This window comes from Caretta caretta, chromosome 6, assembly GCF_965140235.1.
Source record: "Caretta caretta isolate rCarCar2 chromosome 6, rCarCar1.hap1, whole genome shotgun sequence".
In the NCBI taxonomy this organism is placed as follows: Eukaryota; Metazoa; Chordata; order Testudines; family Cheloniidae; genus Caretta; species Caretta caretta.
In genome coordinates this window covers 66,553,068-66,577,024 of record NC_134211.1, presented here as the reverse complement: position 1 = coordinate 66,577,024, position 23,957 = coordinate 66,553,068, and the positions used below count along the sequence as shown (strand labels likewise).

Sequence of the window (23,957 nt, the reverse complement as noted above, 5' to 3'; positions counted from 1 at the left end):
ATGTGTAGTTAATCATCCAGTTCCATTCATATATGCCCCTCTTCAGAAACCAGAGATGCCTTTTAGTCACTGTCAGAAACAGGATACTGGATTTAGATGGACTATTGGTCTGATCCTAATGGAGTCAAATAAGAGACAACCTTGGGTGGATATACACACAATGAGCTCCTGCAGAGCAAAGATTACAATGGGAGATGGCTCTATTATCCTCACAGAACAGTGGGTAAATTCCTCAGGATTAAGGGACACCTTTAAGGATTTACGAATGTATGTACTGGATCAGACCAGTGGTCCATCTAGCATCAGTATCCTGCCATTAACCATAACCAATATTGGATGCTTCAAAGGAATCCATGTTTACACTGCAATAAAAGACCCACAGCTGCCAACTGACTCGGGCCCACAGGACTTGGGCCAGGAGCACCAGAACCTGCATAGAAGTGGGCTGACCACCAGTGCCAGAACCATGCCCCCATCCCTGCTCCTCCTCTTCCCCGAAAGGTCCCTCCCCCTACTCCTCCCTTTTCCCCCAAGGCCCCGCTCCCTAGGCAGGCTGGATAACCGGAGCCAGGCCATGGTAAGAGCTGCCCAGGGAGCCTGTGCCACTGTGGGGAGCCCCAGATCCTCCACCTGCTCTGGACAGGGAGCTGGAGAGCAGCCCCCAGCCCATGTCCCTGCCCCCTGGTGCACACCACACAAGGCAGGTGGAGGGTCTGGGGCTCTCCACAGCAGCCTGGGTTCCCTGGGCAGCTCTTAACAGCCCAGCTTCAGCTTCTGGCCTGGCCAGGGTCAGAGCCTCAGGAAAGAGGAGGAGCAGGGGCGGGGCCCCATAGTGGGGGGACTAAGGCCCACCTCAGCCCCCCCACCAGGAAGAGGCAGGCAGTGCTAGCAGGGGCTGCACTTTGTGGCAGGGGAGCTGATCACCTTTTCAGCTCCCCTGCTGCAAAACGCAGCCTCTGCCAGGCCTGCCTGAGGCTACTACACCCATGTTAAAAAGTTGATCCGATGAAGTGGGCTGTAGCCCACGAAAACTTATGCTCCAATAAATTTGTTAGTCTCTAAGGTGCCACAAGTACTCCTGTTCTTTTTGCAGATACAGACCAACATGGCTGCTACTCTGAAACCTGTTAAAAAGTGGGAGGGCCATGGCCCCCCTGCACACACACCCTGGTTCCGGTGCCCTTGGCTTGAGTCACAGGGCTATAACATTGCAGCGAAGCCATTCAGGCTCATGCTGGAGCAGTATTGTGTCTCTGGGAGAAAAATTATTCCTCCTGATCCCAAATGGTGATGAACCTATAGGCTAAAAGGAGAGGATTGATAATGCTCATAATCCCATCCTAGGTACTATAATGCCAGATGCTATTCTTATTCACAGAAACAGCTCATTCTCTTATGAGACTTACTATTTGCACATGCTGTGCTCTGAAGAATCACAAGGCACAGACTTGGTTTCTTTAACGAAGTGTTTATCATTTTACAGATAGACTTTAAAGAGTGAGATAACCATCAGCAGCCTAAGGAGTAAACCCTTCAGGACAGGGATTCTCTCTTTTTTATGTTTGTACAGCACCCAGAACAATAGGGCCTCAATCCAGATTGGAGCCTTTGGGCAATACCATAATTAAAGTGTTGTTAATAATAATAAAAAAATTCCCAAGTTGCTCTACAGAGCAGCTGGGTCTCTAGACAAAACACAAGGCAGCACCAAGGTATCACCTTTCCTAGCACATCATGCAAATTGGAACACAGCTACTCACATGCACTCCAGCTGAGTCCACGTGCATATCTTGTGAGATAACTAACCCCTTAATGACTAGATGAACTGACACTGCAGAACACTTACATCACACTTGATAAACACCTGGACTCAAAAAGGAGTGAGCCAAAACCAGAAACAGACTGCATCAGACGGCAACTAGCTTATAAAACACCACCATTGCAGGTTATCCATTCTCTAACTTCTGTCTGATGCTGCATCCCAGCCTCAGAGTTGCCATCCTTCTGTTTAGAGAGAGACATTCATTTACAGCTTATTTTTAAAAGCAAACAAATTCAAATGTTTTTTTAAACTATTAAGGAGAGAGAGAATACGGAGAGACCTAGCAACAAAATTTTGCACCCCTGCTTGACATTTGCCACAAATCATTTGGAGTTCTGTGTCACAGGTTACATTTACAGGGGATGTCTTACTAGCCAAGCCTTAGGTGTGTAGCTTCTATGGGATCAGAGTCTCCAATATCAGCGGGTCAACTCAGGCCTTTATCCATCTAATGTAAGTACATCAGGTTCCACACAATTTACTGTGTGGATGCAGTACGACCTTACGGGGTCATTGTAAAGGCAAATTTGGCCTCAAAGTTGTTTTTGTTGCTGGCTTTTTTGGGGGGGGGGGGGAGGGGGGACAAAGGACACAGGACACTTACAAAACTGAAGAATCTGAGAATGAAAGTGACTTAAAAAAAAAGTGAAACTAACATATCTTCATTGTTCAACCAGAGAGAAATAATAAAGTAAACACAGAACATCTATAGTGGAAATTTTAATTTAATTTTTGAAAATTTTCATTTTAATCTGTTTTAGTAATGTAGGTAAAGCAATTTATCTTTTTAAATGATGTTTAAGTTACTATCCCTTTAAAAACCATGGCCCTATAAGTTTTGGTAGGCATTAAAAATCCCCCAGCACTTTCTATAAGAGCAGTGTGTTTGTCCTGCTATCCCTGGACAACACTGCCTACCACACACACACTGTTGTACAGTGGGCTGTGCTCTTGCTTGCTGACCTCCACCCCAGAAATAGCTGCATTTTACTGGACCTGTGTCTATACCATTTATGAAACATTCCAGGGTCAAAAAGCATTACAGAAAGAGAGGGGATCACATCTATCAAAGTACAGAGAGGAATGGGAGTATGAGTCCCAAAGCTGTCTACACACAATCTTGCTGAATGGCTCTGCACTGGTGCAATGTAGACATGGGGAGCGTACAACCTAAATGTAGTGCAAAAGTTTCCAAGATCACTGAGTACAGAGGTACAAATCCTTTTAATCAAGCTTTACAAACAGACCCACCTAGCCTTCGTCCCCCTCCCCGTGCTCCTATACCAAGTCTAGTACCTCCTGATCTTGGGAACTCCTTGCTGGACAGCCATGAGGGTTTTCTGAGCTGTGTAAGTCCTTTAAAGCAGCTGGCCCTTCCCCAGGGAATACCATGGCACTTTGCAAATCCTATGCCTTTAGATTTAGCACAGCACTTGTCACAACAATAGCCATCCTTTTACCATCTCTTTCTCAGAGTGAGCTTCCAAAGTAGCCTTCTCAGCTGACATGTTCACTTGCTTAGCAACAGGAAAACCACAAAAGATGTCAGCGTGGGGCCTGATCCTGCAAACCCTTCCTTGAGAAGAGGTCTGCAGGATCAGGTGTAAGTTCTGAACAGGTGAAATAGGTGTGTAATGATCAGGATAGAGAGACACTTCCTCTGGAAGTAGGCAGGTGCTCCTTCAATCCACACAGCTGTCTCCCATAGTAATGGTTATTTGAGTATTAATTACCAATAGGCACAGGAATCCACTGGCACCAATACAAGCCCTGCTAAACTTATATTGCTTTCTACACTCATGCTGGCAGGATCTATTTAGGCACCTAGCCCCTAGGCTCATCCAACATTAACTGATACCTCTTCCCTCTCCCCCGAGAATGTTAGTAATGGCTGTTTGATTATATTAGCCCCTGGACTAATTAACCTGGGAGTGTGAAGCAGCAGGGATTAACATTCACTGAATATATGGGTGCCTTCTCCTTCCCTCTCTGCCAGGAAATCTGATTTTGCAATCACAGGACTCCATTCAGCAAACATCTCTCTTGCCCTTTAAACTGTAGCCAGGCTGATAAAAAGTAGTTGGAAATAAAAAGCCATAAATGGCAAAGGAAAGACAAATAGACAAGTGGTAAATGAGATGAAGAGGAGAGGAAAGAAGCGACCCATAATGCAAAACTAACTCTTACCTTCTGCATCAGTTTGTTTGAAGGTGAGTGTAAGGTTTAGAGGCACTAAAGCCACCCTGTAGCCCAGCTGTGTGTCCACTTCCCCACTTCTGTAGCTTAATCAGTGGCTCCAACACTCTCCTCTCCCCAGCTTCTGTTTGGTTACTAATCCTTACTGCACAGGAAAAGGAGAGTTGGATTTCATTTAACCCCTTGAGCCTCAAAGTTTCTTCATGAGTTTCCTGTTTTGCTTTTGAAAGCCAGAGTTGTAGCCGTGCACACATGGAAGAGCCTGATTTGGGATGATTTCCAGTTCCCTTTGAATGTGTGCGTGCTTTAATTGAAAATTCTGCTGCAAGTTATTGCCTGGGTGGAGCCCTTCATAACTAGTTTTACTGTAGCTGCCGGCAGCATTTCAAGAGACAGATACAGTAATTCCTAGTTCCACTTACTGTTCCTCATTTTCAATAAATTCCCAAGTCTAAATAACAAAATATTGAATTTAATCACATTTTCTTTGAAACTAGAGGTGGGCCAGAACCACAAGTCATCAGCCAGGCATCCCCCGGACCGTGGGAAATTTGAATCCAAATCCAGTTCACAGCTGGCCCCATATCTATGACGGGCTTAACCAGACCCTCAGATCTAAAGGTCCAAGCATTTTGGAGGAGTTAGGCTATATCCGGAGATGAATATTGCAGCTCGGGTCCATCTCTATTTGAGATGCTCTTTTCTCCTTTAACATGCACCATGTAGTTCACATCCCTTGTGAAAAACCAGCAGGGAGAACAATTTAGCAACAGTAAAAAGTGCTCAGGAGGAAAGAAGCTGACAGAATGCCAGTGTAGCTAATGGAGGACAGTGAGTTCTTGCTCATAGTTCGTAGAACATCAGGGTTGGAAGGGACCTCAGGAGGTCATCTAGTCCAACTCCCTGCTCAAAGCAGGACCAATCCCCAACTAAATCATTCCAGCCAGGGCTTTGTCAAGCCCAGGCCTTAAAAACCTCTAAGGAAGGAGATTCCACCACCTCCCTAGGTAACGCATTCCAGGGCTTCATCACCCTCCTAGTGAAAAAGCTTTTCCTAATATCCAACCTAAACCTCCCCCACTGCAACTTGAGACCATTACTCCTTGTTCTGTCATCAGCGTCCACTGAGAACAGTCTAGATCCATCCTCTTTGGAACCCCCTTTCAGGTAGTTGAAAGCGGCTATCAAATCCCCCCTCATTCTTCTCTTCCGCAGACTAAACAATCCCAGTTCCCTCAGCCTCTCCTCATAAGTCATGCGTTCCAGTCCCCTAATCATTTTTGTTGCCCTCCGCTGGACCTTTTCCAATTTTTCCACATCCTTCTTGTAGTGTGGGGCCCAAAACTGGACACACTACTCCAGATGAGGCCTCACCAATGTCGAATAGAGGGGAACGATCACGTCCCTCGGTTTGCTAGCAATGCTCCTACTTATACATCCCAAAAGGCCATTGGCCTTCTTGGCAACAAGGGCACACTGTTGACTCATATCCAGCTTCTCATCCACTGTAACCCCTAGGTCCTTTTCTGCAGAACTGCTGCTGAGCCATTCGGTCCCTAGTCTGTAGCGGTCCATGGGATTCTTCTGTGATAAGTGCAGGACTCTGCACTTTTCCTGGTTGAACCTCATCAGATTTCTTTTGGCCCAACCCTCTAATTTGTATCCTATTTTTACCCTCTGGCATGTCTACCTCTCCTCCCAGTTTAGTGTCGTCTGCAAACTTGCTGAGAGTACAATCACACACCATCCTCCAGATCATTAATGAAGATATTGAACAAAACCGGTCCGAGGACTGACCCTTGGGGCACTCCACTTGATACTGGCTGCCAACTAGACATGGAATCATTGATCACTACCTGTTGAGCCCAGCAATGTAGCCAGCTCCATGGTGTGCTAGAGAAGATGCTGCATCCGGCACTGGATGGTCGTACATTGTCTCAGCTGTGGCCGGACCAAGCGCTTTCTGAGCAACCTGGCATACAAGCTGTGGGTGGAGCAGCCCAAGGCCCTGCTGGAGAACCATCCCCAAGCTGACCAGAAATCTGTGTTGCCAAGTCTCATGATTTTATAACAAGTCTTGTGTTAGCTGATGTTTTTCTTAACCCCTCAGACCTTGGCATCGTGTGAATATACCAGCCTCTCAGATTGTAATATTTTTTTAAAGTAAATTTCTCATCTCACAGTTGTGGAGAAAAGCTTGTAAACATGATCCCTAAAGCTTCCAAAGCCAGTAGGCAAATAAACAGAACTCCAAATGCCTTGTTTTAGAGATTACATGATTTTTAAGCCATTCTCACGATTTTTGAAAGCCTGGGTTAGGCAATGCTGCTCTTGTGACTGACAATTGAAGTTACAGGAGGAATTTTGGAAGGAGGAATGTAATTGCCCACACTGGAATCTAGCCAGGACATAGCCAAGAAACAGCTATGCCTACTTTGCTAAAGCAGACACTGGCTGAACACAGCATCTGGAGATTTTTAACCATAAAGATTGAAGAACTGCTCCCTGGGGACGTTGAAATAAAATCAGAACTGACCAGAACTTTCACTCCAAACTCAAACAACCTGAAACTTTGGTGAAGTTCATTTTATCAACCAAAAAAACCCCCCAACAAAACAAAAAAAACCCAAACCCAACCACCAGCCAAACAAAAAAGGCCTTGTACCTCACACTTCCTGAGTCCAACAGGAGGGCAGGAACATGGGAAAACAAAGGCTGTTCTTGTGGGATTTTGATCCAGGCCCAGCTCATCTCAGGAAGTCTGTACTATAGGTCTCACAAGACAGCTTGAAATTGCAAAATTTCCAGGCCAAAGTGGTGCCCTAAGGATACATTCTAAGCAACGAAATGATTGTATATAAATGTGCAACAAATGTCTGCATGGTGACCCCACGCTTGCCATTGTAAGTAGTTAAAGTGTACACTGTTTCTGTGAAAGAGGAAGTGATCCCTGTATACCTTGTAAGTACTGGAAACACTTCTGAATGAAAAAAGAGGTGACAGTGCACTGATCCAAGGTCATTCTCATAATTTGACAGTGAACCTGAGATTTATGATGCACTAAATCTAATCAGATAAACAGGACACTCACTTCTCCACCAGCCTGCTACATCCAGGGGATGCATGGGGAGGCAATGGCAGTGTCACAGGGGTGACCACCAACTGGAGGAGAATTTGGGTGGGTCAGGTCACCTGTTTTATATTGTTAAACATTTTTGGCATGAAGCATGTTGTGAAGGAGATCCCTTCTGTTGTGCTGTTGATCTCTTAGGCTGGGGTCTGTCCTGGCAGCAGCAATTCCAGCTTTTCTTCCAACAAACCCTCAGAGCACTTTTAATGGAAAGGAACCACCAGACTCCCTTATTGCCAGGGAAATTCCTTTCTCCTTTCAGAAGGACTGATTCATATAAGAATACAGAGCTTGACAAGCTTCACATGACTGACAGGCTGTTGCTATTTAAGTTTTCCTTCATTATTTTAGCAGGATCCAGTAATATCTGTGTACTTCCAGCAGGGAACTGAGAGACAGGGACTTGGGTTCTAACCCCAGCTCTGCCATGACTCACTTTCTGATCCTGAGCATGTCACTTGATCCCTTGGACTCTCGGCTTCCTCATCTCTAACACAGGGATGACTATACTTACCTACCCCCAGGAGCACTAGCCTGTGAGGAGTCGTTAATGTTCATGAAGCACTTTGAGCTACTCAGATGAAAGCTGGAAAGTATTATGAGACTTCCCTTGTAGATGGACTTTGCTGTGTGACTACAGCAAGGTGTGACCTGCTGAAGTGAAGAAACAGATTGACAGAGCCAGAAGGTTACGCAGAAGTCACCTACTACAGGACACGCCCAACAAAGAAAGTAACAGAATGCCACTAGCCATCACCTTCAACCCCCTACTAAAACCTCTCCAGTGCATCATCAAAGATCTACAACCTATCCTGAAGGATGATCCCTCACTCTCACAGACCTTGGGAGACAGGCCAGTCCTCGCTTACAGACAACCCCCCAACCTGAAGCAAATACTCACCAGCACCTACATACCACACAACAAAAACACTAACCCAGGAACCTATCTCTGCAACAAACCCCATTGCAAACTCTGTCTACATATCTATTCAAGGGACACCATCATAGAACCTAACCACATCAGCCACACCATCAGGGGCTCGTTCACTTGCAGATCTATCAATGTGATATATGCCATCATGTGCCAGCAATGCCCCTCCGCCATGAACATTGGTCAAACCGGACAGTCTCTACACAAAAGAATAAATGGACACAAATCAGATGTCAAGAATTATAACATTCAAAAACCAGTCGGAGAACACTTCAACTTCCCTGGACACTCAACAACAGACTTAAAAGTGGCAATTCTTCAACAACAAAATTTCAAAAACAGACTCCAATAAGAAACTGCAAAACTGGAATTAATTTGCAAACTGGACACCATCAAATTAGGCCTGAATAAAGACTGGGAGTGGATGGGTCACTACAAGAACTAAAACTAATTTCCCTATGCTAATTTCCCCCCTACTGTTACTCACACCTTCTTGTCAACTGTTTGAAATGGGCCACCCCGATTACCACTACAAAAGTGATTTTTCCTCCTGTTGATAATAGCCCACTTTAACTGAATTGTCTTGTTAGAATTGGTAAGGCAACTCCCATCTTTTCATGTACTATTGTATATATATCTTCCTACTGTATTTTCCACTCCATGCATCTGATGAATTGGATTTTAGACCACGAAAGCTTATGCCCAAATAAATTCGTTAGTCTCTAAGGTACCACAAGTACTCCTTGTTGTTTATACCAAACAAGTTACTTGCAATAGTTATTTTTTACCAGGAATTCTTGCACTGCTCCATAACTGCCTCTCTGTTCCAGGGGTCTGGCCACCTATGCACTCCTGTGATATATCTCCTGGAGTGCTGAGGACTGGCCCACTCGGTGCAGTGTGATCAGTTGAATTAACAGAACTTTTGTATGATTACAATTATTAGCAGATATGTTCTTTCTGTGGCATCTGGGTATAGGGCTCAGTAGGAGTCTGGTCAGGTTAGGAGAGGGGGCAATAGTATCGGAGTAGGGTGGGGTAAAGTACATGAAAAATAATTCCCAATATTAGCAGGGCTACAGCCACATGAATCAATACTCTGTGAGTACTGCTATTATTATAGTGTCTTTGACACACATAGGCTTGAAATGAAACAAAGAATTCAGGCTAACAATTTCCAAATAGAGTCTAAAGTCAGGCTCCTACGTTCATATTTAGGCACCTGCCTGATTATCAAGTCTTGAACACCCAGGAGCGACCACTGATGGGCACTCAGCATTTTTTAAAACAAAGTTTTCATACGGTTGTTTCTCATTTGCAGTGGTGAGGAGTAAGGGACTCCAGCTCATCCTGCCCAGGGTGGATACCAGCTGGGGCTCTTTCACCTCTTGATGCAAGGGACTGTATGTCCAGGCTATGTGGGGGGGTACTGAGCTTTCATTCCAGCCCACCACTTCCCTTGGGAGTTCTTCCCCATGCATGAGCATGCTGGCCAAGTAGAGAAGGCCGGTACTGGATGGATGCTCTGGGCTTACTGCTAAGATGCAAGGGGTGAGTGCTCCCAAACAAAGCTATACTCCCGTTCATTCATGCCCCTGAGGGGCTGGGAGAGTCTGGCAAAGTCCTACAGTCAGTCTCAGCAAGACGACTGCTGAAATGACATGAACTGCCAGCCAAGGATTCCCATACATCCGCTCATGGTACATCCCCCCCGAAATACAACCTTGATCAATAGTAAACGAATGGGCTTGTGTGTAAAAATCTCAGTGCGGAGCCTGAAGCTGGAGGTGCCGCTCTCATTCCCATTCAGATTCTTTACCCGGGTGCATCAAGACAGGACTGTCCAGTGAAGTCCAATGAAATCAGTCAGCACCCTGCCACTGCCTGCACCACCAGGGAAGAGTGATTGATATAAGAGCCTAGCCTAGCCTAGCCGCTACTGGGTCAGGCCATGCGAGGCTTCCTCTTGACTAATGCGGTAGAGCTGCCACCTAGAGATGAGGAAGGTGATGGGTTCAATTGCCAGCTGTACTAACCCGCAGGACTCACGCGCAGCGGCAGAGGCACCCCTCTCCTAGTTGGGTAGAACGACTTTATTCGCTGGCTGCTGCTCCGGCACAGCACAGCCTGGGCTCTAGAGTCCGTGAGTCAGATTCCGGCCCCTTCGCCAGCCCTTTGTGTCAGCTGGGCTCTGATTCCCACACTGCATTTCCCCAGAGGGACAGCACATGAACTGACCTTTTGCATTCAGAGAGTTAGGCAACTGCCCTTGCCCCTCTCCACTGCCAGGCAAGTGATCAGCCTGTCACTACTTATTTTTGGTCCATTAGTGGCCTTTGACTGCAGGAGGTCAGGCTAGATGATCTGGTCCTTTCTGGCATTAAACTCTATGATTCTAGTTCCAACCAGTTGAGATTAAAATCCTGACCTGCTGGAGAGTCCAGGCCAGGTGAAATGAGAAAAACCAAGCACAAGCTTCTCGTCCTTACCTTAAAAGAGAGAGGAGGAAAAACATGTCTGAATAATTTTGAAATTAAAATCTTCCAAAGTCCATGACTAATTTTAAGAGAAGATACTATTCTGCATCTGAGAGTTTCTCTGACAACAAAACCTCAGAATAGACTGGAGTGGGGGAAGTGACCTGCAGGAGATGGACATGTGAAGATTTGGATGTAAAAACAGAAGGTCCAGTTCTAATCTCCTTTATGCTGGTTTTAAATCAGTGGAGCTACTCCTGAGTTATACAAGCAAGAGATCAGTGGGCATGTTTTCAATTCCATTAAAAAAAAAAAAGAAAGCATTCGGATACATTTCACATCCCAAACCCACTGTTGTAGGACATTTATATATAGTCATTTCACCATTCCTAAACAGGGCAGGATTTAGGGTCAGGCAACTGCTGGGGTGCCAGGCTGGGGGTGCCAGGGTTGAGTGCTGTTTTTGTTGTTAGCAAAACAAAAATAGAATGTTTGAAGTAAAATATTTCAGGTATTTTGTATGTGGATTCATTTTTCCACTAACCTTCCAAGAATGTTCTGGACCTTTGTAGAATCTTGTGGAACCTTCCAGACTTTTTGAGAACTACATCTTCCTCGAACCTCCTTTTAGATTTACAGATTCTAGAGTGCACATTTCTCGGCTTATATGAGAGAGAGAAATCGTGCATCAAAGTAATGAAATTGGCTACAAATGCAATAAAAAATAAGGTATTCAAAAGTTTAACAAATGGGCTTGGGGGCACCAAAGATAGAATCATAGAATCATAGAATATAAGGGTTGGAAGGGACCCCAGAAGGTCATCTAGTCCAACCCCCTATTCGAAGCAGGACCAATTCCCAGTTAAATCATCTTGGCCTGGAGTGCCATTTGGTCTAGGGCTGGCCCTGTTCCTAAAACAAGACACACACACTAAGAGTATGTCTTCACTAGCAATGTTAAAGCGCTGCCAGCTTTAACGTGGCTTTGTAGTCATGGCACCAGTGCTGGTGTAAAAAAACCACCCTCATGAGGGGCGTAGCTGGTGCAGTGTCTACACTGCCACTTAACAGTGCTGAAACTTGCAGAGCTCGGGGGGTGTTTTTTCACACCCCTGAGCGAGAAAGTTGCAGTGCTGTAAAGTGGCAGTGTAGACAAGGCCTTAGAATTCTCTTAATTGCCAAGAAACTGATCACAGGTTCATAGGAATTGCCTTTTCCTCCTGGTGTCAAGGATTTAAATATAGAGTGAACCTGGCAGCCAGAGAGAGAATCCCATTTTGAGTGATTAACCTAGGAACAGTGAGTAATCTGTGTGCTCTCCATTAGTCCCTTTGTTGTTCCACAGAGTTGAAACTGGAATAATTATCTTAGAGTAAACACACACACACACACAGCATGATATGAACAAAGTGAGAAATTACCTTATGCAGAACAGAAGCTCCCACAGCTGTGCATATAACATTTGTTTTACTTTTTATTATTGGTTTACATATTAATTATTTAAAAAAAGTAGAAAAACAAAGCAAAGGTGGATTGGGGCTAGAAAATTAATTTGAAGTGAAAACATTCATAAGAACAAAACACAAGAAACTTAGTTCTGGATCCTATGTTTCCTGTGCCCTGCAAACTCCCATTGGACTGCAAGGAATGCAGGGTCAGGCTCAGACATTTCTATTCAGGTTACACTTTATAACGTAAAGGAAAAATCTCTTATCTCCAAAGTGTTTTTCAAATATTCTAGTCTGCCCCACCCAAAACAGAAGAGCTAAAGTTAAACCCCGGCCCAGATGATACAAATGGAACAAACTGTTATGGAATGGATCCTGCTTACACTGATCTCTAGAGTGAAATCTATTTCTATGAAGTAGAATGAAAGTCCCGGTGCACTGATTGCAGTTCAGACACAGTGACTCTGCTCAGAAGGCCTGATCATTGAAATCAATGGAAGGATTCTCTGGACTTCAATGGGCTTTGGATCAGGCCAAAACCGAGGTTGTCTTGGAGGAGAAAAATGCATCTAACTTCACTCTGGGCCTGACTCTGCACCCTTTAAAGCCAATGGCAGAACTCCACTTGGCATCACTTGTGCTGGATGGGGACCCAATAGAGCACTGGTTTTCAAACTTTTTTAGCTGAGCCCCTCCTCCCATTTTGAGTTTCAGTTTTTGGTTATGCCCCCTTCCCCAATACCTAGCCCTCCCGCCTTGGGTTTTCAGGGTTGGGGAAGCTGTGTGTGACGGTCTCTGGGGGCGGAGCTAGCACTGGGCACAGAGGCATTGACACTGACCCACAGGCTAGATAGCCCATTTAGGTGAGACAGAGGGCGGAGGTGATGCTCCCTTCACGAGCTCCCCCTGCACGGTACTGGTCCAAGCCCCCTGGCATCGCTGCCCCTCCGCCACCCTGAACATTCCTCTGCACACACACACACACCCACATTTTGAAAACCTCTTCATTAGAGGGGTTTTGCATCTTTCAACACAGGGTTTTCACTGGGACGCCAAAGCAGCCAACCAAGCAACTCCACCCCTCTCTTCAGACACAGGATCTAAGGACTCCCAGCATTAGCCATTCCCCTGAGCCTCTAGGTCAGTGATTTTCAACCTATTTACCACTGTGGGCCACCTATGCAGCTCTCTATGTGTCATGAGGGACTGCATCCACACACTATATACACTATCTGTACCGCTCTGAGGACATCACATGGGCTGCAGCTGTGTGCTGATTGGGCCGCGGGTTGAGAACCAGTGCTCTAGGGGCTTGTTCTGTTGATCAAAAAGTAACACTGATTCCATCAAAAGCAAAGAACATTATATTTTACAGGATAGCTAATCATTTGGGAAAAACAAACACACCCAACAGCTGCACACTGGCTATGAGAGGTGATGATTTGATGTTGGCAGTTTTAGAATTAGTTTTCCCTTTCAATTTCCCCTCTCTGCCTGCCCTTTGGCCCTCGCTGTGTGTTTGAGTTTGCTGCAAAAGAATAATAAAGAGAAGTTTTGAAGGATAAAAGGAAGCCGATCATAGAACAGTTGATGGGAAGAAAGATCCTCCTGGAACCACTCCAGCTATTCTGTTTAAGCTCTGAGGCTGTTTTCTCTAACCTGCCTCTCCCACACACACTCCCACCTCCTACCCCTCCCGCTATTCACTGTATGGTCAAAAGTCACCTGTTCTTAGCTACATTCAGCACTGAACATCCATTGCAGTGCTGGTGACAAGACAGCCAAATGACAGACACAGTGAAAGCAAAACAGCCTCCTGACAGTACTTTCCCCCGCCCCTCCTCCTCCATTTTCTTCCTCTAATTCCTGGTCCATTAATACACAGTTACTGAGATTTAATAAATGTAAATCTGGTGTCAAAATATAGCTCTTCAGTTAAAAAGTGTTAAAAAGTCAACCAAGATTTAATTCTAACACACCAAATACTCCAAATCATCATGAGCTGAGTACACTGAAACAGAAATTTAGACAGAAATCCCAGCAAGTTTTACATTTCAGCTTGGAATGGGAAAAGGACAAGAATGACTGTAATAGCATTAATAACCTCTGGCCTGTCACGCCTTTAGTAGCCAGTGCTTGGAACCGTGAGGCTGAGACAATGCCACCTCTGCAAGTGCCTTTCAGTCAGGCAGTAAGAAAGTTTACCTCAAGTGAAAGCCTGACTGTATTGAAGCCTAATGCTAGTACAGAAAAGTCCTGCATATACGGCGACAAAGTGGAGTAATGAGAAGACAATCTCTCTCTCTCGCTCTCCTCTATGCAGTCACATAGTCCAGTCCCCTCCAGCAAACTCAAAGTGAGTCCAGTTCCTTTCCCGCAGCTCTGTCCTTGTGTGAACTCTATGGCAGATGTGATGGTGCCATGCTCAGGTTTTGCTGGTCACCACTACAACTACAATTTAGATCTCTATGATCCAGGACAGGGGTCAGGGATCTTCTCCCAGCATGATGAAATGTGCAATCATTACTAAAGGGCATAGGATAGAATCCAAGCTGCACTTCTCTTGCCTTTCTGAGATCTCACCCCCACAAATAGGTGACTTTTTTTAGCATGTCCCTTTGGTCTGGGAAGGATGTAGTCCAGTTCAGTCCAGTGATTTCTGGTTCCAGTGGTAGAAGGTTTAGGTTTGGTTTTAGGTCTGCTTGGGAAATCTCATGCGTCTCCTTTGTATTGCTTCACAGCTGCCTGTTGAGCTTCTGTGCTTGCCGTTCCTTCGCCTCAAAGGCAAACTTTGTATCCTGAAGCTGGGCAATGGTCTCCTTGGCTTCCTTCAGATCCTGGCAGATGCGCTCATACTTCTGCATCAGATCCTTGTTTTCCCGGCGCAGCTCCTGCACCACCTGGTTCACCTCCTCTGTCTGCTTAGTGCAGTGGATCTTCAGCTGCTCCACCTCGGACAGCATGATCTCCATGTTTTTTACCAGCGACTCCAGTTTCTCCTTCGACATCGTGCCTGGTATGGTTCCGTTCCACTGGCCTATCCCGAAACCGAAGGGGCCAAAGACAGGTATCCTGAGTAACATGCACCAGGAAGCCTGGCACTTGCACTCCTACTGTCTCTTTTTATGCTCTCCTCTGCTCATCCTCCCCATTTCCCTTCCCCAAAGCATCTCTAATCCTCTTTGCTGTGTTAATCTACTTATTTTCACTGCACTGTAGAAATCTGCTCAAGGGCTGACAACAGTAACATATGCACTGTGTAGCAAAAGGCCCAACAACACTCCCTCTATGCAGCCTCTCAGACTCGCCCATCACTCACCATGGAGATTCACCCAGGGGCTCTCTGCAGTGCTCATCGCTCACGTAGACTAACTGCACTTATCGCTCAGCCAGCACCCTCTTCAGTGCCTGCTAAGAGCATGGCCTGCCTCACCTGTTACAGCTTCCACTGGCAGCAGTTGCTCCAGAAAAAGGTATTACCTTATCTTTCTCTTGTCTCTCATATCCTGGGGCCAACATGGCTACAACAACCCTGCAAACAGACACCAGTGTCAATCAGGAGTAGCTCCAATGAAGTGAGCCATACAGTGGTATAAAACACATGTAGGCAAGAGGAAATTCAAGCTATTTCTGCTCTGGGTAAGGGGGAGCGAGTGAATCAAGTTTAAACTTCTCACTCTTGCACAAAATACCCTACTGAGCTCCATACCATCCTGAAGCTTAAACCCAATCTCCTACTGTTCTCCCTCACTCCATCGGCTATCTCAGCTTTGCCAATGATGCCAATGACACAAATGACACAAAAATGATCTAACTATACACTCCCCAGATTCCCCTGGGCAATGGGCTGATGCCATCAGCCACTGGAGCCTGTGAGCACTTTGCCCACTCTTTGGTCATGTGGGTGGGTGATGGGTACTTCTCTGGAAATTCCGTTAATTTAATAATAAACTTGCCCAGATAATAAGGATCATTCATTTGCTTGTGATCCAGTGTAATGACATTAACCCTGAGAAACTCATTCAACTAAAACAGGGATGTCGCATACAATTCCACAGGAAGGAAATTTGATGTAGGCTAGTACTGGCCATCTGGTCAAAGCCTACACAGAAACTGGGAAACAGGCTCAAAGATACCTTTTGCAAAGTAAGGACAAAAAGTAGCCCTTCATATTACTCCAGTCCATGCCTACACACACTCTTTCTATTCACACGTGTTCTACACGCACAGACATGTATAATCCCACTCACCCAACAGAGCACGTGTACAGAGACAGAGACACCGACACTGTTTCCATCAGACCCACCCCCAGCCTAGTTATGCTTGGGTACACAGCTCGTTGCATTGCATTTTATTTTGTATGCTTAGTGACAACTGGTCCGCTTAAGTGGGAGCCTTACATGGCCTCTCTGGCACTACCATTTGTGTTAAATGCCAGTCTGACTTAGAAAGAGACAGCTGTGTGCACACCGTGCTCCCAGAGAGACCTTCTCCCTCCATCCATCGGCCTCAGATCAGGACATTCTCTCTCTAATCTTGAGAAGTTTTAGGTGCTCATTCTAGAGCCATCCCCCTCCCCCGAGCTCTGACTATGCAGAGACCATGTCAGCTTAAGCTGAAGGCAGTGATGGAATCATGCAGGGCCTGACAGTGTTCAGAATTGGTATTTCAAGCCAGAGCCTTGGCACTTATCACGATGGGAGGTTAAAGGGGCCAGAGTCATACAAGAAACTAGAACTGGCAGGTGGACCAGAGCACTTTGCAAAGGCTTAAGGGAACATTATGTACAAAAGGGAAGAAGGGTAAGGGGGAGTATAGACATAATTAAAATATATGTCCTAAAGTCCTTGTAGAAACATTTGCACTGGCTTCCAGCCCAGACCCCACGTGACACGCATGGTAATGGAATAGGCTGGAACACAACAGCATTACAAAACTGCAGGTCTTCATTAGTGAGGAACCATCCCTGCCAGCACTGAGACGTACACATGGCAGGCCTACACAATTTAATGCAGATAGAATTACAACACCAATGCCCAGAGAAGGCAGTAGAGGGGTAATTTAGTTGGACTTTAGTACAGCACGTAAAACACGGTCTCTCACAGTCTTACTCTCAAAACTCATTCAAACTGACTTGGATACAGACACTGGTTGTGGGAACTGAAAACTTCCTGAAAGACCATGGTAACATTAAATTGAAGTAAGTGTGCGTGTGTGTTTCTAGTGGAGAAAAGAAGGAACCACTTCTAGCTCTGGTGTTATTCCGTGTTTTTACTGATGATCTGGAAGAAAAAGTGAACTGTGTGTTCATGAAATTCGTAGGTAATACCAAATTGGGAAGGAACTGCAAATACCCTTGAGGGTAGAGAAATAATGCAATGGGACTTTGGGCATGACTTCAATAGGCATTGGACTGGGCCCTTAGAGAGGAATTGGAGACATGGGCAAAAAACAACAAAAGGAGATTTTTCTTAGAAAAATGCAGGCTAATGTACCTGGGGGAAAATAATTCAAACCACAACTATTCAGTAGGGGAGAGAACAGACTAGCAGCAGTGTAGAAAAAAGATGTGGGGGAATGGTATGGGACAGCACAACTTCAACACGAGTTTGGGATTCAGTATCGCAGAGGAAAATAATTAAGCAGTGCTGAGCTGCATCACTTACAGGCTTCATGTCATGAATCAGCAAGGTTAATATCATTCCTTTTAAAGCTCTTGTACAGTGATTCTCAAACCGTGGGTCAGGACCCCAAAGTGGGTCGCAACCCCATTTTAATGGGGTCACCAGGACTGGCTTAGACTTGCTGGGACCCAGGGCCAAAGCCTGAGCCCCACCGCCTGGGACCAAAGGCTGAGGGCTTGAGCCTGGGGCACTGGGGCTCAGGTTACAGGCTCTCTCCCAAGGGCTGAAGCCCTTGGGCTTTAGCTTTGGGCCTCCCTACCCCAGGGTGGTGGGGCTTGGGCTGGCTCAGGCTTGGGTCCCCCCTCCTGGGGTCATGTAGTAATTTTTGTTTTCAGAAGGGGGTTGTGGTGCAGTTAAGTTTGAGAGCCCCTGCTCTAGTACAACCGCTCCAGGGACCCGGTGTTTAGTTCTAGGCGTCTCACTGTCTGAAGGGGACTGACAAATTGGAGGATGTTCAGAGAAGAGCAACATAATTGACCAGGAGGCTGCAGGGATTGGTTCATGAGGAAAGGTTAACAATTGCATGGTCCAGGGAATTTTTGGGACTGTTTTTCAGTCGTGCCTAATCCCCAAGTGCTCTGGGGAGATGACTGGTACAAAAAAAGTGCTTCCATCGCATTATTAAGGAAGGGTCTGGCGTACAACCAGTAACGGCTAGCCTAGTCACGTCAAGGTCATACTAAATGAGAAGGCTTGAGTTAAACCACGCATTGGCTGCTCTAGACACACTATACCCAAAGACCCCAACTCCTAAATGACCACCAACCCCCGCCACACAGGAGAGTACGCATTTGAGAAAGAGATGCCAACAGATGGGCAGCACTAGTGCTACAGATAGGAGAGACAGGAGCAAGAAAATTACAGGGAATAGCATAGGCTGAGGGAAGGGGCTTCTTGGGGTTTTCCATACTGGTTGGGAACTGCCACTATTGGCTGCAGCAGTACACTCGACCATACTACCTTTTCAGCCCCAGAGGCAAGAGAGAGAGGAGGGGGATCACCAAGAAGGGCACCTGAGACACAAATGATTCCAAAGCACAAGCTCACCTAACACGTACCTGTATGTCGAGCTGAGGGGTGCTTGGAAGAGGGTGACACAAAGGCCTTTCATCTTCCATTACAGCAACTGTACCCTGGGCATTTTAGTTTCTGGGCTCTTCCAAAGGGGCACAGGAGACACCCCTGGGATAAGTCAACGTGTTCCCTCACACTGCCTCCAGGCATTCCTCCACACTGCAGGGAGCACAACTTGAGAACAGACATTTAAATTTGCAACCAACCAACCAACCAAGCCCATTAGTGACAGTGGATGTTAAAGACAAACACATAAAACCTGGGAAATATAGCGTAAAGCCATATATCACACACATCACCTTCTCACTCATACACTCATCCCCTTTATCTACCACACAAAACAACAGTAATCAACCACAGTCACCAAGGTGACACCCATACAACCTTAATTCTTAAGAGTAGCAGCACTGTATTCCAGAGTTAGGATCCTTACGAGTGGTTTATGCCTTCTACTTCCTTCCAGTTGGATTTTTTTATATGTAACCCTTCTGTCAGGTGTCGTCAGAAGCAAAAACATGCCAGGTACAGTTTTCTAGGGGTTGCTATTGAAAACTTAAACATCAGATTGAGCTCACACCAAAAACCTGGGAAGCTAAATTACCTCCCCTGGGTCTCCATGACAGGCAATACTTCCCAATCTGCAAGCACTGAGTCCAGGGGTTTAAAACAAAAATCTTTTTATATAGGGGTGGAGAAAAGGAGAGACAGAATGAACTTGGGAAAGCCAGCTATTAACAAATCAGCCATGTTCTGCAGGGTGTCTGAGCAACAGTCTTAACCTCAGACCTCCTCTCACAGCTGAGAGTGGCTAACACCTTCTAGCCCAGTGGCTCTCAACCTTTCCAGACTACTGTACCCCTTTCAGGAGTCTGATTTGTCTTGCGTACCCCCAAGTTTCACCTCACCTAAAAACTACTTGCTTACAAAATCAGACATAAAAATACAAGTGTCTAAGCACACTATGACTGAAAAATTGCATACTGTCTCATTTTTATCATCTCACAATTACAAAATAAATCATTTAGAATATAAATATTATACTTACATTTCAGTGTATAGTATATAGAGCAGTATAAACAAGTCATTGTCTGTATGAAATTTTAGTTTGTGCTGACTTTGCTAGTGCTTTTTATGTAGCCTGTTGTAAAACTAGACAAATATCTAGATGAGTTGATGTACCCCCTGGAAGACCTCTGGTTGAGAACCATCGTTCTAGCCACTTCCCGCCTTCTCCCCACTCCCTCACTCACAGTTTGTTGTCCAGGATAGGCAGAATCCAGAATTCAGGCAGGTCCTTCTCCAGCCTCTAAGGGAAGTATTGTCAGTGCAGCACCAAGAATTCTACCACCTGACCCAGCTGAAGTGATTTCAGCTTTGATTGCTGGATAGGGAGGCCCACACCTGAATCCCTTAGCTAAGCTGTGGCACTGTCTGGCTTCAGCCCAAGCCACCTCAGTGCTGTTACCTATCTCAGCACTGCTTCTGCACTGTCTGCTGCCACAGCTGGCCCCCTTGAAGCTACCTCAGCCCAGCTCTGTGTGCTGCCTCAGCTCGCTGCTGATTTACAGAAGGAGCTATGGTGTATAAAAGTGGTTCTCACCCAGGAGTCTGGGGCCTCCTGGGGGGGCCTTGGGCAGGTTTCAGGGGGTCCACCAAGCAGGGCTAGCATTAGACTTGCTGGGGCCCAGGGCAAAAATCTGAAGCCCCACCACCTGGGGCTGAAGCCAAAGCCTGAACTTAGTTTTACAAGGCCCCTGTGGTGTGGGGTCCCGACCAACTGCCCTGTTTGCTACCCCCTAACCCTGGCCCAGGGTTTGATATACAGAAAAAACTGTTGTTGTGGCACAGGTGGGCCGTGGAGTTTTGGTAGCATGCTGAGGGGGCCTCAATAAGAAAAAGGTTGAGACCCCTGGCGTATAAGACCCTTTACAGAGTCCTTACCACCAGTCAGGTACTCCCCTCTTCCCTCCTTTTCTCCCTGTCCAGCCTCCCTTACCAAACTGTTCCTGACTGCAGTCTTGGTCATGGCAACCCCCTACCCCAGGCACATTTAGTGCTGTTCTTTCATTCCCCAACAGGGATAATAGCATTTTATTGCACCCCAAGCTCAAAACTTAACTGAATTTTAACGAAAATGCCCCAAACTGCCAGGCCCCTTCAGTTGTTTTCCTCCTCCCGGCCATGGAGCCTTTGCCCATCTGGAGTTCTCAGGCAACTCTGGGTCATTCTTCTCCCTGTTCACCAACAGGTGTCAGTAATGAGCTCCAAGCCCTCTAGAGCTTCAGGCCTTGGGGCTTACATACATATTGCTAATGCACTCATCACACTGGGAGCCAGAATACCATGTTAGATGGATTATTGGGCCACTGCAAGATGATAATGCCTGGGTCCTTGCATACACTATCATCACTTCTAAGTATAACAGAGAGAGGCTGATTTCCCATATCACTACATATGTTTGCCTTTATACTTTTCAATCTCGTGGAATTCAAGGCAGCCTTTGTAGGTTCAGCTGCATGTACAGCTACAATTTTGAATTAAAACTCCACACCGAAGGGTTCCCCATCCACAGCCCTGGCCACACTGACTTACCTTAGAAAACACAATGTTTGAGAAGTTTACAAAATAAATCAGAAAATCGTTGAAAGCAGCAGCACATCTTTCCCTCCATGCTTCATCTAGTCACCAGTCAGAAGATCAACACGCTACAGAATGGGTTTTATATCAGGTGGCCGGGCAAAGGAAAAACTGTTGACATTTGAGATCTTTCAAGTGCACTTAATGGATTTGTCTCAAAATCAGCGTGTTAGGGAAATCAAATATGGAATAGCAGAAATCAGTTCTAAAAGTGACCACAATTACATTAACTCCCTCCTGGGCATTGATAGGTCTTTTGAAAAATAAAAACAAATGCCTTAAACCCATCCTATTACACATGGAGAAGATGGGAAAGTCTCAAGTTATTAATAAAGATCTAGATACAAGGTCACCCAGACGTCAAGCTGAGAGAGACGAATAGCTGTGACCTACAAATTTCTGAATCCTTGCCTGACTGAGAATAAAACAGTCTGAAGAGTTTTGTACTATCACCTTCCTTGCAAATAAAATGAGATATTCCATGAGGCTGCCTTATTTACATAAGGCTTCAAAGCATGAGGAAAAACAAAAACCTCCCATTCACCATCACCCCCGTGACAGAGAGTGCCGTAAGAGATTTCAGTCCACTGTACAGAAGTGGATGACACTGAAAATATTCATACACACACACACACACCATACATTTCACTTTCTGGGCAACACAGTGCCAGGCAATGGTGGGGATAGGATGTGTTGTTGCACAAATTATGGTAGCTGAGTATGGGAGGGAAGGGGGTGCAATGGTACCTTCTTGGAAGTGTAGGGGAGGCAGTTAGGTAGAAGGGTGAATGCAGGATGATGTCTGCTATGGGGGACAGCGGGGTGTCCAGCATCTGGAACCAAGTGGGAATGTCTGAGGGAGCTTGCAGCCATTGTGGTTGGAATTAATAATAATATTGATATGGGAAATCAACAAACACCAGTTTATAAAGGCCAAATGGTATTTTATGCAGCTGCCTTAAACATGTCTAACAGCCTAAAAATAAACACTCACTACACCCAATACAGTAACAAAGTATTCATAAGCATGTGTTCAGTATACTTACAAATAGACGAGACCTAGGGATGACCATCTCATTTTGGCATATTCCAGCATGATTAGGTAGAGTGACAAAGAACCCTTCAATTCATAACCCTTTAACAAACAAACATCATCACCAATCAGGGCAGACCTTAGGGAAAATGGCACCCTGGGCAAACTTGTATTTTGGTGCCCCCACCATCACCCCTGACCCCTGTTGTCTCCACCCATCCCCCCCAGGCTCCTGCTACTTCCTCCGGCCCCCCACCGCCTCTCCTCCCCAGGGTCCTTACCCATCCCCCCCCCAAGCTCCCATTCCATGGCCTCACACCCCAGGCAAACCCCTCTCCTTGCATCTTGGCCATGGTGCCCCAGGCTGTCAACCACTTTAGCTAAAAACCAATTTGAGACAGTTCACCCTTATTTCCATTCTTAATCCAGATAAGATTTACAACCTCCTTTCTTCCCAAGGTTTTTCCTCCCCTCCTTCTTACTGATGAAGAGTTTTTGCACTTGGATTCACATAGGCCCTAACGTCTGAGATAACACTGGCGTGTGGGTGGGGAAGGGCCATGTTGGTTCATTTTAAGACAGATTTCTTGTGTCTTATTGAAAGCCATCTGCAGTCACCCCTATGTCAGGGGCCTTCTTTTTAGAAATTTCCCCTTATCTCATGAAGTTATTTTTTGAGCCAGACATTCTCCCTACTTCATTCCACCTGGCCTCTTTACTCATTATTTTCAAGGCCTTCCTTCTACTTGCTAGTCAGGGCCTCTCTTTACAACATAATATATATTTTCTTAAGGAAACTTAAGATAAATATAAAAGTAAATCCTACAATTGTTGTGCCCCTCACCTTCTCTTCCTACCACCACCACCTCTTCTTCCTCTCATCTGCTGCTTCCCAGCTTGGCGCAAACAGGGAGAGTAGAGGTCCTTGGCAGTCAGCAGCAATTACAGGCCATCTCTAGGGCCTACCTGGATGTGTGACCTCTCAGCCTGACTGCAGCAATGTGTAACAGGACGGCCAAATGCCTAGGTGTGACACAGCCTGTGTGACCCTTGGCAGCCCTCTGGAACAACACGAGTTTGGCAACCCCATGTTAGATAAATGAGTAATCAGACAAATCACATTTTTCTACAGATCTGCAAGACACCAAACAAATCTTATCAAATAGATGTTTTATGATTAATAAAATATTTGAGACTGATAAAAGCATTTTAGCATTTCACTTTGCAAATCCACTCGGGGAGGAAATAAAAAAAGGGCTGGATGATAACTGATTGACGTCACAGTAATGTCACAATCCCACTAACAGGGACAGAACGACTGGCTAGTCTAACTCCAGTGTCACAATCTCACCACTTAGTACAGAGTTGTTCAGGGCTACAGAGCAAGAAAGGAGGAAGAGGAAAGAGGAGGTAGGAGGTGAAGTTATCTCTGTCATCAGAACCCTATGGAGGGGTGATCAGCTATGGATTTAGTACAGTGGTTCTCAAACTTTTGGACTGGTGACCCTTTTCACATAGCAAGCCT

The 23,957-nt window shown here is 45.7% G+C and overlaps 1 protein-coding gene across 2 annotated transcripts in view; it reads right to left on the bottom strand.

The window, feature by feature from the left end:
* The window catches only part of PAPLN (papilin, proteoglycan like sulfated glycoprotein), a 68,231-nt gene extending 63,936 nt beyond the window's left edge, over nt 1–4,295 (bottom strand). For both annotated transcript variants that reach the window (XM_075129662.1, XM_048855095.2), the window contains exon 1: nt 4,010–4,295. In XM_075129662.1, the coding sequence (XP_074985763.1) occupies nt 4,010–4,018 (9 nt within the window). In that variant the 5' untranslated portion in view covers nt 4,019–4,295. The remainder of the gene's footprint in view (nt 1–4,009) is intronic.
* Between the last annotated feature and the right edge of the window lie 19,662 nt (nt 4,296–23,957).